Here is an 18,521-nt window from a genome sequence, read left to right as displayed (position 1 = left end):
CTCACTGGGTAACCTACTCGCCTGGTTTGTCTAAAACTGCTCCTGTTTGTGCAACTAAGGTCCCTCCTCTTAGGAAGCTCCTCAGTGTTGGTCAAGCTGATCATCTTACTATTTGCTCATTTCTCTGTCTGGTAACATGTTCAGTCTGTATTACCACTCCAGAGCAAGACGTTGGTGACACATGGCTGAAAAGGAAGCTGCACTTTCCTTTGAGAACTCTCAATCTGGGGAAGTCAGGGCCAAAGGGAATCAACATTCTAGCATGGGGCCACAACAAAAATGAGAGGGTCTTACATGGAAATGTGTAATTCACAGCTGCCTTACTGTGGTCCGCTTCCCCTGCACAACACTGGGTCCCCCAAGACTTTGGGTGAGAGTTGATTGGCTTCTTTTGGACTGAGAAGATGTTCAAATCAGAGCACAAATATGATGCAGAATGATGCTGGTTGCTGCTTCAGTTCTGTAGTTGTAGTACATTTCCTCAGTGTTGCCATGCAACAATTCTGATATGCTGCTATCAAGTTTTCCTTCAATATAATGTAGTGAAAGTCAGATATACGTCAAGACCTGGAGATTAGGACTGCCAGATAAACCACAAGATGCTAATTGAGCTTGAATTTAAGACAAACCATAATTAATGCTTAGTGTTTGTATGTCCTTTGCAATTTTTTGAAATTCTTAGATTAAAAATTATTCATGAACTTTGAATTTAGCTTGGAATCATGTATATCTACTTGCTAACCTGACAACTCCCTAGAGATGCAGAGCTAAAGGACATAGACATGGCCCTTGCCATTACAGAGGTTACATTCTAGAGAGAAAGAGACAAAGTAAACCACCACCAAAACATTCTAAGAAAATGAGCAGGAGTTAAGCTAGAACAACAGGTGGGATGAAGTATGGCAGGGGAGATCTTTCTTTAGAAAAGAAAAATCTTCAATTAAGACTTCATTTAGCCAGATCTAAAAGACAGGAGGGAACAAATGGGAGGGTAGAGCTGGGGTTGGGTGGGATGAGGAGGAGGGATACCTCAACTAAATGCTTTGTAGGTCCAAGGAACTGAAAGAAGAATGGGTATGGAAAGTCCATGAGGAGGCCATTGCATGAGTCCTGAACTAAGGTATCAACAGAGATAGAAGGAGATAATTTCCAGAATATTTGAGAATGCACCCAAAAGGACTTGGTGGACTGGGTGCACTGCATGAGGGAGAGGGGTGGAGGGCGGGGCTGGGATGTCTGATAGGTTTCTACAGAGGTATTTCATAGTTACATATATTTTTTTCAGGTATCTTTGAGGGTTACAGTTACCTTTGTTATGCTTTCCTCATATTCCTTATACAAGGTCTTTACTAAGAATTAAATATTGTTAACTAACAAAGCAGTTAATACCTTTAAGTAAGCTTTAAAACTGATCACTGTAGCAGAATCCACCATGGTCTCCCACATCCAAGTAGCAGTCACTGCCCAAGACTGTCCTCAGCTACGGGCAATCTGCCACTCTGCCTTCCAGTGAACCACAATTCAACTAAAGTGCTGAGGAGTGTCTGCCCTGATGTAGTCCTTAGCCCAATGACCAATTGGAATTTGTGGGCAAATATAGCAGCCCTCTTGCCCTGTACCTGAGGTTTGTGTTATTCCCTGGCTCCCTGCAACTCTCAGAAGGTTTAAACTCTATGAGCCCATGGTGGCAACTTCTTATGAGTGGCCCTGTTACTTGCTCTCTTTTTCTCCAACTTCGGCATTGTTACGGTGCTTCCTGGATCCATATGATGCCAAACTAAGAGAACCACTAAAATATTTTATTCACAAATGTCATGCACACTCAGCTCTGGTCTATTTCCCTTCACTAGATCCTTGGTTGGGTGGCGAAGTCCGCCAAGGACCGTGCAAATCCTGGATTTTCATGGACTTAGCACCTCAGTTGTCAGACTTTTATCTTCCCACTCTTGGAAGCAAATCCCCATCCTGAGAAATACTTCACCTAGGCCTGGACTGTGCGTGCTAATTAAAAGAAAGATTTCATTTCCTTTTTTGTGTCTCATCAGCAAGGAAAATTTATACCATTTCCTTCATTCCCTGTTCACCAAGAAAAATGCTCACCAAGACACATATACCATTTCTTTGTCTACAATAAAAAAAACCTTAAAGGAGAACAACAACAAAAAAAACACCCTAATTAGGTTTTCTCTGATAATGGGGGGAAGGGCAGCCTCCCTTGGTATCTTTGTTTATTTTGCAGTGAACTAAGCTATCTTAACAGCAGCCTGTCTTCGTTTTCTTCTTGAGAGACTTCTCACAACCAGATTACTATCAATGGCTTGGAACCACTGGTTCTCAAGACCTTCCCCCAGCCCAGCCCAGCCCAAGACATCCAGCAAAGGCCAGAGATATTTCTGGTTATCACAACTGGAGAGGGCACTGAACTCATTAAACATCCTGTAATACACAGGTCAGCTCCCCAACAAAGGTATCCGGTGTGGAATGTCAACAGACAGTGGGGTTCAGCCAGACTCCAGACCTCTCACCAGCCAACATCTTTAACAACCAGTGCCCAGGGTATACCTCAGACCAACTAAACCAGTAACACAGGAGACACAACCCAAGGATGAGAATGTTCTTTGAAACAACTCGGGTGAGGACCACTGACTTACAAAGTTAAAATTAGTAGTGAAAATACCCTCTGTTTCCAACCTCAGACCCCAGTCTTACCCAAGGTTTCCAGGATCATCAGAGAAGAGATTTTTTTTTAATCCCTAAAGCTCCAAGTTCCCCAGTAAACATGAAGCAGAACAGGACAATATGAAGTAAGGAGTAACCCAGAAGGAAAAGCAGGCTACAGGGTAATGGCGGGGCCCCTAGAAGGTACCTGCTATGGAACATTATTAGCAAATACAGGCTAAATGTAAGGTATAAGTTAAATCATTTAATTATTGTGTTAAGATTTCCCAGAGTGGTGAGTTTTCATTACTGGGTTTGAAGGAAAATTTGCCCTCCTGGAAAGATACTTTGTTACTAATATGAAAAAAAAAACCTAGACACTTTTGTCATCTTTAGCTTCAAGAGAAAGAAGCTATACCAAAGTTGAATTTAAAAAATCTCAGCAATGTATATTAATAGACCAACTGAAGTGGAAGTTAAGACAAAATCTAAAGAGCTTTTGATAAAAAGTAGTTTCTATGTAACAAAAGTTTTGCCTAATCATGGAGGCCCGTGGGACTCTCATTAGCCAAATCTAGGTTTTTAAACTGGAGTTATATCAGAAGCTTTGACATGACCCATTACACTATTAACAGTGAAACCTTGGGTGGGAGAAGTAGAATCAATCCTAACCCTAGAAAAGAAGCTTAACAAATGGGAATGTTTCACTCATTCATGAGCATTAAGTGCTTTCATTTTAGATAATATAATGAAGTTAAAACTAAAGGACAGATATATTTTATGGCACTACTTCTCACTAAAAAGTTACGTATCAACAGAGTGCATTCAATTCTAAGTGTCTGAAAATCTAACACTAGCTTAACAACTAAGACTTTATCTCATTAAAGAAGTCTGAGGTGGTCAGTTCATTATGGGGAAAATGATGGCACAACATTGTTCTGGACCCAGTTTATTTCTGATTTTCTGTTATTCTACTCTTGCTACGTTTATCTCACCATCTTTATTTCAGGACCTCACATCTGAAGGAGAGAAAGCAAAAGGCATGGGGAAATTTTATTTTTCTAATTAGTAAAGAAAATCCTCCCTCACAGACTTCTCCTTAGGTCTTAGACAGACAGGGTCAAATGTGTATCTGGCACCAATGCCTGGTTCCTGATTTACTCCTTGGGATTGAGGTCATGCCACCTCCTTGACAGGAAGGGTCTCCATGGGAAGTAGGTCTTGTGGGCAATAGCTAGTGCTGGCCATGAGCACTTTCAGGTGGAACTTCAGCAAGAATAAATAATACAGTCTGTGTTGGGTTTGAACACATCCCCAGGAAGTGCCAAATCTGCCAGTACTTCACACACAAAATGTGTCAATCATCTGCTTGATTTCTCCCTACAACTCTCTCCCATGTCTTTTCTCTGTCTTTCTCTGTCTCTCTGGCTCTTTCTGTCTCTGTCTCTCTGTCTCTCTGTCTCTGTCTCTATCTCTCTCACTCGTCAGAAAGTTAGCTGTTAATTGTCTAGTACCTGTCTGTCACTTCTAATCACAAGTAGGTGCCAATGACAATAAGAGCAGGCAGTAGTTCCTAATCAAAACCTAGAATTATAATCTTCTATCAGGATGGCCTGAACACTGGTCAGTCAAGTCTCCCACGTAGATATTTCTTATAGAATTAAGCTGTGAGATAGATCTTTTAACAACTCTTTTAGCTCTAATATTCTGTGCAAGGGCATCCCTGCTTTCTAGGTGACATCTTGAAGGCCCTCCACAATGGAATAGGTGTCCTTTCTCAGCACCTGACTCCCCACCCATCCATCTTTACACCTTTCAAAGTCCTCCAGGGTCAATCTGCCTAGCTTTATGTCTTACCTTAGCTCTATTAGCTTTGTGGGCAGATTATTAATCCTTTCAAGTATCATCTGCATGAGAGTGGTAGGATGGACTTACAATGAAGTTTTGAGGTATTTGGAGAGCTGTGTAAAACCCTTAGTTTCACTTTGTGTCTTGAGAATAAGTCAAAGCTTCATAAGTACTGGCCACTATGACACTCTCTCTCTCTCTCTCTCTCTCTCTCTCTCTCTCTCTCTCTCTCTTTCTGCCAGTCTGAGCTCCTGTGAGAATAAGCTCTATCTTCTTAATATCCTTAGCAATGACAGGCTCAGTGTTGGACCAATGCCCAAGAAGGATGAAACCCACTATTCTACAAGAATTCAATAGAACACAGGTACTTCAGCCCCTCGTGTCTCCAAAAAAGTATCTCTCCAGCATCTGCAGCTCATCTTGAGCCAAATTTCAGGAAGGCTCAATCACTTCTAGGCCACCATTCTATACTGTGTAGTTTTAAAGGAAAAGTTGCATGGTTATTGATTCCACCAAAGTCCACCCTAAAAAATAATACTTTATGTTTACAGCATCTTTTATAAACTATGAGTTAAATGCCCACTTTTAATTGTATGGCACACACAATTCAAGGTTTTTTTAAGTGCCTAACTGTGCTGTTTCAAAAGAAATCCTCTACTGCTTTCTTGTTCTTCCCTCCATAATTTCATGCCAGACTGCAGCCCCTGAGTCCCTCCTGTATTGATTTCTTGAGCAGCTTAAGCCAGTTTCTTCCTCTTCCAGCTCCAATATTTTTCTAGAACTAATTATAAGAAATGAAGTAAAGAATTGACTCAGAACTAAAGTGATACTCCTTGTGATTATGAGAAAAAGTGAGCTTAAACTCTAGTGCCAAGCTTGTCCCAGAAATCTTGTCATAGACATCCTATGAGCCATCTGTCTCCAGGGAAATTTGCAGGTCAGATGTCAAATGTTCAGCTTTCTTTAATCCTTTGAGCCTGAAGCTTGGCTATGAGATAGATATTAATTCATACTGCACTATCTTGGTAATTCCAATGTAGAGTCTCCATGGCAATGATGGGGCCTGGTGTTTCTCCAGGCCACCGTGAGTATCAGCAAAATAAGGAGTCTCTATCTCAGCCAAAAAATTGGCAGTAAGCAAAGCAATCAGACAGGAAAGTGGGAAGGATTATAGTCAGAATGACAGGTACAAGGCAGCACTCTACCAAGGAAATTGAAACATAGAAGTAGAAAGGGACAGTAGAGGCTTTGAAAATCTGGAATGTTTTTTAATATACCTATATACGTATATTTAGCCTCTTTAAAGTGCTGTCCATATTTTGCATGATTGAAAAATATGGACAACAAATTTGATTGTAAAGCTTCCTGTATACATTTCTAGTTTAACTACCTTATTAATTATCCTGAAGAATATTAAGATGAGTAACAAGTATTCTGTATCTACTCTTTAAGTTATGGAGAGACTGCTAGATGCCCCTAGGAATTACAAAGCATAAAAAGGAAAATAAATCAAGGACTGGCCCTAGTGAGATTTCAATCTTTTTATTCAGACAGGATCTATGCTAAAAACATAAAAAGACTTAAACCATCCTGGCTGTTAGGGAAGCAGTACTGTTCCAGACAGAAGGAAGATATGTCATCCAAGGATAAAGAATTATTAACACGCCTGCATATGCACACAGGAGAACTAATAGAGATAATATATTTAGGCTTTCATATGGCTTTTGACAAGTTCACATCCAGTGAGTCATCTTGAAATTGGCAGGGGCTGCTTTATTCTACATTGAGGGCTGTCTCAAAAACTGAAAACCATGTCTCAAAATCAACAGCCTGATTACTGGTTCTTCCCCGCCTCCCTTGCCTGTGATCCACACGCACACCCACACCAGCATGATCTTCCAGGAATGCAAACCCAGTACCATTAGTCCTGCTCAGTGCCTCGCATGGTTGTCTCAGCCATCATGCTGACAAAGGCCTTATGATCTGGTCCCTCATCACATGCTTGCCTTTCTTTTTTTTTTTTCCTTTCTTGGATACCCTGCAGTACCATGATGGGCTTCAGTGCCAGACCCAGCAGCACCAGACAGATGGCAGCATTTGGAACTCAGATGGGGTGGCAACTGGTGTCCTCATCAGACTACTTCTTAGTGTGATTTCAGACTTTGCTCTTGACTAATAAAAGAAATCTTTTGAAATTAATTAGGCTCTCAAACATACTGCTCAATAATGTTTGGTGTTAAAAATGCTTCAAAATCACCTATGAGGCCAAAGTTCCTCTGGGTACTGTCTCTTTTTAACAGTAGGCATCAAGAAAACACTGAATGTTTCTCCTGTTCCTGAGAGGTACTAAAGTAACTCCTGATGAAAGAAAATTGGTATGATCAAGAATTAACATATTTAATTTATACTGTTTAAGCCTTAAAGTCATTGAGAAAAAAAGATATTACATCAGACAAAAAGGCAGTAAGTGAATTTAGACACGCAAACAAGTAGATAAAATTAAAATCGAAAAATTAAACCTCAAGAATAAGTGAAATGCAGACTTAAAATATTCCTTGTTAATCAGGTTAAAAGATATCAACACACACACAACCTGTATACCATTATTCTATAGCTCATCAAACAATCCTGTGTTATTAGTATGTCTATTGTGAGAACAAGAAAACTGAGGCACAATTAAATACTTCCCAGGTTATTTCCCCAGTGACACAACAGGGACACCAAGACAAGAAGCCTGATTTCAGAGGCTGTGCCAAACCGCTATGTACTGCTGCATGTAAGCGATAACATATTGAGATGGAGAAATGGCCTTTCACTTACTATCAAGGAATACAAAATTGTAAAAACCTGGGCTGGGAAGGTGGCTCAGTGACAGAGAGCTTGCCTTGCATGCATGAGGCCCTGGGTTTGATTCCTCAGCACCACATAAGCAAAAAGAAAAAAGCCAGAAGTGGCGCTGTGGCTCAAGTGGTAGAGCGCTAGCCTTGAGCTGAAGAGCTGAGGGACAGTGCCCAGGCCCAGAGTTCAGGCCCCATGACTGGACCTCCCCCCCTCAAAAAAAATTGTAAAAATGTAAAAACCTTTCAAACAGAAAACGTATGTGTACTTACTACTCCCAGAAATTCTACTCAGAGAAATTTACTCTATGAAAAAAGCTAGAGACAAACACAAAAATTTGTATGGAACTCTGAAGCTGAGCTGTGAAACCTGGAAAAGGTTTGAGAGGTTGGAACATCACCTTGACAGCACTTGGAATGCTGAGAGCTGGCCATGGAAGGGTTAAAATAGCTCTGGAGAGGCTTAGAGACCCAAAAAAAAGTAGGTTTCATGGTTTCTCTCATTTGTAATAACTAGAATATGTCTATGATATTCTTAACAGGGGATCACAATAGCCCAATTGCTAAGTGAATAGGACCATACATAATAAAGCATATTACCCTAACCTCCAAGAATTGGAAATGAGAATCTTATTATGTCCTGTATGCAGCTACTTATATTTTTTTGTTTTAGTTTTCTGTACCCTTTGTCTTGTATATAAGTTTATCTGATCTGTGGATGGGAAAGGGAATCACAGAAACAACAGGACAAAGGATGAACCAATGCAACAAATGATCCTCACTTGACACTAGGTTGGAAATGAACTTTCAACTCAGGGTGGAGGGGAGTATGGAGAGGTAAGGGGAGAGAATGAGGGAGAGGGTAACAGTGTTGAAAAAGAAATGTATTCATTACCTTACTTATGTAAATGTAACCCCCTGTTCATCACCTTTACTATCTATCTAAAACACAATTAAATCTTGTCTAAAAAACTAATAATAAATCTTGCATTTGGTCTGGGATGCAGCTCAGCATCTCAAGTGTAGAATGTCTGTCTGGTTTAAACAAGGCCCAGAGTTTGATCCTCAGTAGTACAAAATAAAATAAAAAGAATGGGCCAGGCATGATGCCTTAAGCCTGTAATTCCAGCTACTTGGTAGTTGGAGATCCGACTATCTTGGTTCCAGGCCAGCCCAGACATAAAAATTGGCATAATTCCATTTCAACCAATAGCTGGTTATGGTAGCACCCATTATCCCAGCTACTGGGTGCAGTGGTACATGCATATCATCCTGTGGCACAGGAAAGTACAAGTAGGAAAACTGCAGCTCGCCAGCCTGGGCATTAAGTCAGACTCTATCTAGAAATGCAAAAAGATACAGGAGGTATGGCTCAAGTGGTAACAAGCATAACACTGGAGTTTAATATCCGGCCAGCATTGCCAAATAAATGAGCCTTTAAAAGGGGTAAAGGGGAGGGGCAGAGATATTGTTAGGGAATATAAACTGGTGTACATCAGGAAAAAGGAATCAAATGGAAACTGGGAATAAGAATCATGTGCTTCACCCAGGTCTCACTGGCACAGATGACAGGTACAGATCCAAACTGGCTTACAGGTCTGTTTTGCAGAAACTCATGAATTTTCAGTCCAGCATTCTGTTATCACACACAGCTACTTCATGTATCTCCAGGCTGGTCCCCTTGGAATTGCTGTTCCTAACTTTTATTATTTCTGCCTCAAAGATTCTGTTCACTCATAGGTTAGGCTTCCCATTACTTTGGTGCCCAAACCTGACACCGAAAGTGTGAGGTCATCTCTATAAAGGTTTAGAAGTCATTTGTAGGGGGTCCAATGGTCTTCTGCAAAGAAAAGGACAAGTTGTGCCACTTAATACCCTCTCCTGAGAAAGAGGCACAGTTCATTATAGGTCTCCATGGGTTCTGAAGGAAACACATGCCCTACTTGGGAACACTGATGACTTACAGGGAGATCTGCAAAGCTGCTGGTTTTGGAGCCCAGAGAAGGCTCTATAAGATTCAGGCTTCCAGCAAGTGGCCACTACTTGGGTCATACAATCCAATCGAGCTAATGTTCTAGGTATCTGTGGTAGATTCAGGTACTCCTTAGAGTCTCTTGTGGGACCATGGCAATCAAACAGCTGCTCTATAGACTCCTAAGGTTCCAAAGCAAAGCCGTAGCTTACACAGTAGAGAATAATTGATCATTTCCAAAAGTACCTAGGCATCTACCATGAGAACAGGTGATCTGCATTACATCAGAACTGTCATGAGGTCTGGTCAACATTGAAGCGCTAACGCACAAGAAAATACAGGTAGGCCTATTAAAGGCACAAGACTGACCATGTGATAAATGTGACAATGTGATAAATGTGACAAGCTAACCACCGTATAGTGTTCTGCCCTGGTAGCAGGACTTGAGTTCTAAGCAGCAAGGGGAAGTAGGATTCCCTTTTACCACCCTGGTGATTAATTGGTGAAATGTATGTTCTACAAATTTAGGTTGTGATGAATTCACAATGTGGGACATGAGAATACATTCACCAGAGCAACACAATTATCTGAAGCTAGGAACATCCCATCATTTGAGGCTTCTCATACCCGGGGAACAAGACTCCAACCATAATGCAGACACTGGCCACAGTGACAAGGAGCTAAGAGGGTCCACAGGAACCTCTGGGTGCTTCCAGATTCTGGGCAACTATAAACAGGCAGTAACTGCTTCAACAAAGGCCAGATGACATTTGTGGAACTAACACTTTGGTCTTACCAAAAGATCTTGGTAAGTCCCACCAGGAAAGAACCCTTTAAACCTGACAAGGGAGATCTAGAAAGTGTGGATGAGGCATATGAGTATTTCCACCTCTAGGCCAGGTACAGCAGTATGACTGCAGCTTGTTTTACTAACCCTCTCAAACTGAGTACTCCATATACCCATCGTCCTGAGGAACATGTTACAGTGGGGCTTATTGCATGGCAAGCATGAGGCCAAGTTTAAAAACTCCAGTGACACACACACACACACACACACACAGTGTTTTGTGCCTGCCTCTTATCCTTTTGGCTCAACATTTTTTTTTTTGGCCAATCTGGGACTTGAACTCAGGGGCCTAGGTACTGTCCCTGGGCTTCTTTGTGCTCAAGGCTAGACTCTACCACTTCTAGCCTACAGCACCACTTCCAGCTTTTTCTGAGTAGTTTTTGGAGATGCATCTCACAGACTTTCTTACCCCAGCTGGCTTCAAACCATAATTCTCAGATCTCAGCTTCCTAAGTAGCTAAGATTACAGGCATGAGCCACCGACAACTGGCTTTGGCTCAACTTTTAACCCCAGTTATCACTGTCAGTTGCTTGCAGGTGTGACCCTCAAAAAACAAAAACTCAGCTCAGCTTCACAGTCCAGCCCTTGTTTCTCCTTCCTCCAAGTGTGACAACTTTAAGGACCAAGCCAGCATGGACCAAACCAGCATGGAGCCACACCCACACTGGGATGCACAGAAATTGCATAGGGTAATTCTAGACCTATGGAGACAGCTTATTTTTTTCCTGTCTGGAGTGGAAATTCTGTGTATATTTCACAGGGCTTCCCATCCCTGAGGCCACATGAAGCCCCACACTCAATGGGCTTTATCTCCTTTTCCCTTTCCTGTTACTTCAGAAGATCACAAACTAAACTACCCCTATCCAAGCCTTTCAGTCTCTGCTCTTTGTGTTACCAAGGTATGATTGAATAAGAGAATACTGGGACAGATTATTTGGGATAAACCTAATACGTACATCAACCCTAGAGAGCACTAGTATGTGACTGAGCTGTCTTTGGGATTGAAATTGTCAGTTTCAAGGTTTAACTACAAAGCACGGAGTGGCTAGTAGTTTTATTTGGTGACACTGTTTATCTTCATGGCCTTATGTGGTAGGCATTTACTTTCTCCCTGCTCTGCAGTAGAGATGAGGTCTAATGCCAACTGCTAAATGCAAGCTAGCCTTCTAGCCCAGATCTGACCTCCAAGGCCAATGCTTGTAACCGTTATATTTTGTTCCTCAGCAGGACCCTCTCCCTATCCCGCCCCCCCCCCCCCCCCCGCCATCTTATTACTCTCAGCCTCCAAGTTAGGCAAACCCACACATCTTACCTAAAAAAGGATCATTTTCCTGTCAGCTTTGTGAACTTCAGGGACAAAATCAAACACCATCTCCCCTAAGTCTCTCAAACAGAACTGATTCCTTGTCATTAAACCAAGCTCTCAGAAAGGAGGGGCTTGCTGGGTACTGGTGATTCACATCTGGAATCCTAGCTACTAAGGAGGCTGAGATCCAGTTCCAAGCAAGCTCACCAAAAGGCTTGCATGAAAGAGCTAAGAACAGCGCTCAGGAACAAGTTAAAGCCCCAGTACCGGCACACACAAACACACACAAAAATAGACTCTACAGTGTCTAGACCCTCATTCTGATGGTTAAGATCCCCAATACCAGCCACAGTAATATATTTCAATGATGAATTGAGGAATAAGAAAGACAAAGCATTTCATGATTAATAGAAGATTTATTTAACAGGAATACAAACTGGTATCCTTGCCAGGCCTAATAGGAGAGGTTAAATGTTCGGTCCAATTTTCCCTCCTGGATAAGTTTTTCCTTTCTATCCTATATAGACACATAAAAAAAAAGATACATGAATAACAATGCATTCTTGTTCAACCCATGATATAACTTTGAAAATCAGAATAAAATACTCCAAACTCAGTTGTGATCCCATCATATATGAAAAAGTAGTCATCAGAAGAACTAAAGGAACAGTAAGAAAATGCCTTCAAAAGTACCTTATCCATAGTAATTGGAAATAAATTACCCCATAAAACAGAACAAATAGCAAACACTTTCTGGAAAAGATGGATCTAACAAAAGAGTGGACTGGCCATATTAAAGACAAATGTAGCAAGAGCACTTCAGGTTAAACAACACATGCCTGGGGGCTCTGGCCAAGGGCCTAGCTCAGGAAGTGAAGTGGTCTCCTCAGAGCTAAGCTTTACCTTCCATGATACAGTACACCTCAGCAGTCTGGCTGCAGACTCCCTGGCTGCTCTCCCTTCTCTGTCAATAGGGCATCCATATGCTTTAACACTTATTTATAAAATGTGACTAGCACAACTAGAATTCATATACATAAGGAACATCCTACTTGACCCAATAAACATCTCTTTTTAAAACAAATGAAGAGAAAAAAATTAAGTAAAAACTTTACTAAGATAATCTGAAGGTTAACCACAATAAAAAATATTTAGTTTCTGTGGCATCTTGAAATAACAAAAAAGTTAAAAAATTATTTCAGTATTGTTTTACTTAATATCACAGTATAATTTCCATATATTTGAAAAACACACCAGGAAAACTTTCATGAGCTAACTTCAAGTCTTAGAAATTTAAACTGGGTGTTTTATTACTTTTACTCTAGAGCAACCATTAAGTTAAATTTGAAAGACCCAGAGGCAACCACAATGTTTAGTCAAAGAAAGGGAAGGAAGAGTTCAGGGCTAAGGTGGGAGGGGCATTGGTGGCAAACACCAAGACAAACAGCTACAGGCGGCTAAAAGGGACCCTACCACAGCAAGGCTAAACAGAGTGTCCCGGTACTTACCCTATCGTATTTTAGAACATAGTACCAGAAGACGAGGGGCCCAATTCCAACCAAAGCTCCTAACAGTGAGTTCTTGAGAGTGGGTCTGAAATTGGGATAGATATTTGCTGATCTTGCATAGGTCCAGCGAATCAAGGCAGGATCTTCCTAAAATTAATGGGAACAAAGAGTGATAGAACTTAAGGGACAGATCCAGAAACTAAGTCATCAGGACTTCTGTGAAGGAGCATAGAGACACCCTGTTCTCCACACGAATATTTCTAAATAGTTTCAGGGGAAAAAAAATCTCTCATTGCTACTATTTAAAAAAATAATTCTAATGACTTTTCATAGCCTTCAGAATTTAAAAGACTTACCACCCTTCAACTTTCTATTTATGTATGGTATTATCCTAATCTTTTAAACTAGTAGAAAAACCACCTTTCCTACTTAATCTACTCCCTACCCTCTACCCCCTCCCACCCCATGTCACACTACAGGGGTTTAAACTCAAGGGACTTATGTTTGCTAGCCAGGCTTTACCATTTGAGCCCTATCTCCAGCCTCTTTGTTTTTTTATTATTTTTGGAATGGGAGCTCACGTTTTTGTACAAGCTATCCTAACTGCAATTGTCCCACTTACACCTAGCCCATAGCTGGGGTGACAAAGATGAAATGGGGTCTCACTAACTTTTTCCCACGGCTGATCTTGAACTCTTATCCTCCTACTATCCACCCTCCTGAGTAGCTGGAACTAACAGGTATGAGAATCCTTTATTATTCGTTTCTATTTCTCTAAACAGTTTCATCTTCCTTATCTTTCTTGAAATGTAACCACCAGAATCACAGTGGCACCCTTGAAAGCAAAACAGATTTCACATGTTCTACAAAACTTTGTATTTCATTCCATGACCTTTTCTAGTGCTATCTCAACACTGGTCTTTCCATAGCTGCAGGAAGATGAAAGCGGAAATATGCTAACTCTGAGCTATTACCTTTTGTTTTGTTTTGGTGCTAGACAAGCATGCCCTCTTATCATTGAGCTATAACTCTAGTCCTGAAATATTAATTTCTAAAGCTGACTTGGCAGGTATTTCAAAAGCAAAGTTAGTACATTTTATGAAATGTACTAAAAGTTTTGTAGAGAGATCAGTCATTAAAGAAAACAAATCACCTTGTCTGGTGGTTAAAGGAAAAAAAGTCATTGTTCATTTTAGTATGTTTATGCCAGAATAACTTCCTAAGAGAAGCAAATTTACCTCAAACACATAGCTGAACTTTCAAATGATTTACAAAGTTATTCTCTCCAAATAACTGGCAGATCAAAACAAACAAACAAACAAAAAAACAAGCCAATAAAATCAGCTTTAGGATTTAAAATATAACATGCACATTCAAGGTCCCTACCAACATTAAAAAGTCAGGACTAAATTAATTTAGCTGTGTCTTCCACAGTTATATTCAAACCAAATCACAGTAATTTTATCCTGAGATAATCAGCTGGAGCTCAAAAGAATCCTTAAGGTAGAAAAACTCCCTTTCCTTTTGTTTGAGTTAAAATTCCTTAAGGGTGTTAGCATTCACTATTAGATTCAAGTATTCAAAAATACCTTCTGCTGCTCTAGAAACTATTAGCATCATCACACCATATACACATTACCACTTCTTTATATCTTAGAATCTGCCAGGTATCTCTTGTAAGACACTTCCTTTCATAAAATAACTCCTTGATCGTGTTTCAGTAACTGTACTGCTATTGAGAAAAATTAAGATGTTCCAATTGAACACCGTAGAAACGGGTTTTCTTCTGATACCACTCAATGTCCAATGCACTATCAGCCATATTTAACATGCATTCTCACCGGTGTGGTTTTCCTAAGTCACCAACCATTCTCTCATCTCCCTTGCTCTTTACCTCCTATCGCTCAAGTCTCTTACTATTGTATCTTGCTAGCAGTTCCTATCTATACTCCTTCCATTAATGAAGTCATCAGGTCACATGATTTTTAAATATCTGTCTATAGACTAATAATTAGCTATCCATCAAGCCCTAGATCTCTAGCCTGAATTCCAGACATCTAACCACCTGTTAACACTGGTATTTGTTTAACGGACATTTCCAACATCACTTATCACAAAATGACTTCCCAATATTCTACTCTACCTCCATACTTGCTCCTCTCATGTTCTTCTCTGTATTAGTAAAAGGTAACTCAGCAAACCTGGCTGAGTCTACTTTAAGTATCCAGCACTGACCACTTCATACCATCTCCATTATCACCACCATGGCAGCAGCTATTGAGTAAAGGAGTCAATTTCTGTAAAAACTCTTCTGTCTCATTTTACTCTGCTCTTCTTGTTCTCCCATATCTAATTCTCAAGTAAACAACTAAAGAGATCTTACCAAAAAATAAATATAGATTATGTGACTCTCTTCTAATAGAGGTCCCCACAATGATCTTCAAAGCCTGGTGTGTGATCTTCTCCCACTCTGTTCTCATTATTGTTTCTTTGGCCACAATAGTTTCTGCTGGTTTGGTCTGGTTTGATCTGTTGTTGGTGTTTGAGAGATCTGGCTACATAATACAGGTTAGGCTTTAACTTGTAATCTTCCTGCCTCAGCCTCCCCAGTGCTGGGATTACAAGTGTGTGACATCTGAATTAGTTAAGAACACTCCTTCCTAAGGACCTTGGTACTTCCTGTTTCCTGTAGCTAACTACTTTCCTACATGATGAGCCTTGCTCCTTCACCTCACTCCTTTCAGATCTTCATTGAAATTTACATTCCAAAGAGTTGCTTACCCTATTAAATATAAACACACACACACTCCTGGTCCTCTCCCTTCCTTTAAAAAACAAAACAAGGGGCTGGGAAGGCGGCTCAGTGGTAGAATTCTTGCCTTGCATGCATGAGGCCCTGGGTTCAATTCCTCAGCACCACATAAGCAGAAAAAGCCGGAAGTGGCACTGTGGCTGAAGTGGTAGAGTGCTGGCCTTGAGCTGAAGAGCTGAGGGACACTGTCCACAACTGGCCAAAAATAAATAAATAAATAAACAAATACACTTACCACTATCTAATATGGCCATTTATCTAGTTTAACTTGCTTATTAATTGTCTTCTTCACTGGAAATAAGTTCCACAAAGACAGGGATTTTACCCTACTTTTCTCTTAAGTTCCACAAAGACAGGGATTTTACCCTACTTTTCTCTCCATTGTTACCTCAGCATCTAAAATAGGCCCATAACATTATACCCTTGACAATTATTTGCCAACCAAATCCATGATTCTTTTTTTTTTCTGTCTGTTGTGGGGCTTGAACTCTGGACCTGGGCACTGTCCCTTAGCTCTTCAGCTCAAGGTCAGCGTTCTACCACTTGAGCCACAACGCCACTTCCAGCTTTTTCTGTTATGAGGTGCTGAGGAATCGAACGCAGGGCCCCATGCATGCAAGGCAAGCACTCTACCACTGAGCCACCTTCCCAGGCCCCAAATCTATGATTCTTAACTATTAGACAAAATGATTTACATGTATTAATAAATGGTGATACAGTCACTTAATTTACAGAATGAAAAAGTAGTATCCCCTTTATTTTACAGATAAGTAAACAGAAATTCCTGAGTCACAGAGTTGGAAAATAGGATTGGTATTTCAAAGGAAACTTGAGTTTAATAGGCCTGCTCTTATTTTTACTAATCTTACTAGCACAGCAAAAGCAGTAATGGTGCATTGTGTACAACAGATGTGTCTTTCTATACCTATCAAAATACACAAGGTTATGAATGGAGGAAATACAATTAGGTAAAAGCAAATGCTGTGGATTACACAAATCATAAGTCAAATAAGCTCCATGATTTGCTAGTGGTTATCAAATCCTTACGAACCATATGTCCTTCCCTTATTTTTTTTTCTTAGCTACAAAACAGAAATAGTAATAGAACTTAAATTTTCTAAACACTTGTGACATTTAAATTCAGACTCCGTTAAGACGTGATGGTGCATGCTCGCAATCCCAGAACTTGTTAGGTGGAAGCAGGAGGATGAGGCCAGCTCAGACTACACAGCAACCCTGGTTTGGTTTGGTTTTGAAATCAAACACAAAGGTTAGCGGTTCCTGGCACAATGTAATCTTCCTTCGACTCAACGATTTCCAAAAACTTCTAGAGAACATCACCCCAACTTTTGTGATGTCTTTAAAAAGAGAGAAACAGAGCGTCAGAGAGATTTACACAGATGGTGCACAGAAAACTTATTAAGCCCAGTTGCTAAATAGGAACTATCAGTTTTACCATCCACATATTAACTGCTGGAGACATTACCTAGAGCATCGCATTTAACCTCTCACGGATTTAGAGGGTCCAAGTAATTTGCCCTGGGTCACAGTTGGCCAGTCTATCGTCCTTTTCCGTTCCACCTAGTCCCATCAGGAGAGAGCAGCAGCCCTGTTGAGTTGTGAACTGCAACCTCTCAAACAGCTTTTGAATGTGCACACGAGTACATGTGTGGGAGCTGGGAGCTTGAGCCTTTGCAGGCCAGGCTTCGCGAGACCGTCGGGTGTCTCATTGAAGACGGGAAGGACCATACTACAACCACTTTTCCGATCAGAAAAAAAAATGGGGCTGGGCATTGCAGGGCAGCTGCGTCGGCTCTGAACTCACAGCCTTGGCCTCTCGACCACTGGGCGTAGTGGCCAAGGTCAAGCGCTCGTGAGTGGCCTGCCCCGGGCCTGCGAGATGACTGGGGTAAGGGAGGGGAGCGGGGGTGGTCCCCCAGTTCCCGCGGCCCGCTGGGTGCCGGAGGGGACCCCCGAGCGCGCCCGGGCCGCCCGGCCTGACGAGACCCCCAGACCCCGGCCTAGCGTCCCCGCCCGCCGGCCCACAGTCCCCGCCCGCCGGCCCCACTCACTATGTGCACGCGGCGGTTGGGGTCGTTGTACTGAAGCAGATACTGCTGTTTAAGCCGGGCTCGCAGGGCCAGCCGCTCGGCCTGCGCCCTCCGAGTTTCCGCGGAGATGTCGTACTCGGCTGGGTCCAGGGTAGACGGCAGGGTCGCCAGGGGAGCCGGCTTATACTTGGGGGACTCCATCTTGGCGCCCGGCACACAACTGCGCCTGCGTGACTCTAAGTCCCACCCTCTTCAGTCGGACCTTCAACCTCAGGAAGTGCGCCTGCGCGTTAGTGAAAGGCGGTGAGACCAGGGGAGGGGGGGAGGGGTTGGAGAGGATGGGGCGGGGTAAGGAGGTGGAGACTCCACTTTTCTCCCGACGCAGCCAGGCCTGATAATCTGCGCATGCTCATTTTTTCCCTTGGCCTACTGGCTACCTCTCCTGGTCCCTGCCCCGTGCGTGTCTCCCAGCACCTGCTTCCAAGAACTTACTTTGAGAAGCTGGGTGACATAGGGAAATGGGTTGGCACTGGCATCCGAAGTCCTGATTTTTTTGTGTGGGCCTACTCAAACTGTGACCTTGGACAAGTCATTTAATATTTTCTGTTTATCCTGGAGATAATGGCCCATATGGTGCACATCTAGCAAAGTTGTGTGACTTAAATAAACTTATAAGTATAT

At 41.7% G+C, this 18,521-nt stretch overlaps 1 protein-coding gene across 1 annotated transcript; it reads right to left on the bottom strand.

Annotated features, from left to right (window-relative positions):
* Positions 1-11,865: 11,865 nt before the first annotated feature.
* Positions 11,866-18,092, bottom strand: Ndufb4 (NADH:ubiquinone oxidoreductase subunit B4). Its single transcript, XM_042669219.1, has 3 exons — positions 17,862-18,092; positions 12,978-13,124; positions 11,866-11,986 (listed from the first exon to the last, which is right to left on the bottom strand). Exons 1-3 carry the CDS (start codon positions 18,039-18,041, stop codon positions 11,924-11,926), a joined length of 390 nt encoding a protein of 129 aa, XP_042525153.1. The 5' UTR covers positions 18,042-18,092; the 3' UTR covers positions 11,866-11,923.
* Between the last annotated feature and the right edge of the window lie 429 nt (positions 18,093-18,521).

The sequence above is a fragment of the Dipodomys spectabilis genome, unplaced genomic scaffold (genome assembly GCF_019054845.1).
Source record: "Dipodomys spectabilis isolate Male_0828 unplaced genomic scaffold, ASM1905484v1 ptg000017l, whole genome shotgun sequence".
Lineage (NCBI taxonomy): Eukaryota > Metazoa > Chordata > Mammalia > Rodentia > Heteromyidae > Dipodomys > Dipodomys spectabilis.
Note: the sequence above shows the minus strand (reverse complement) of the source record. Positions and strands in the feature narration are given on the sequence as shown.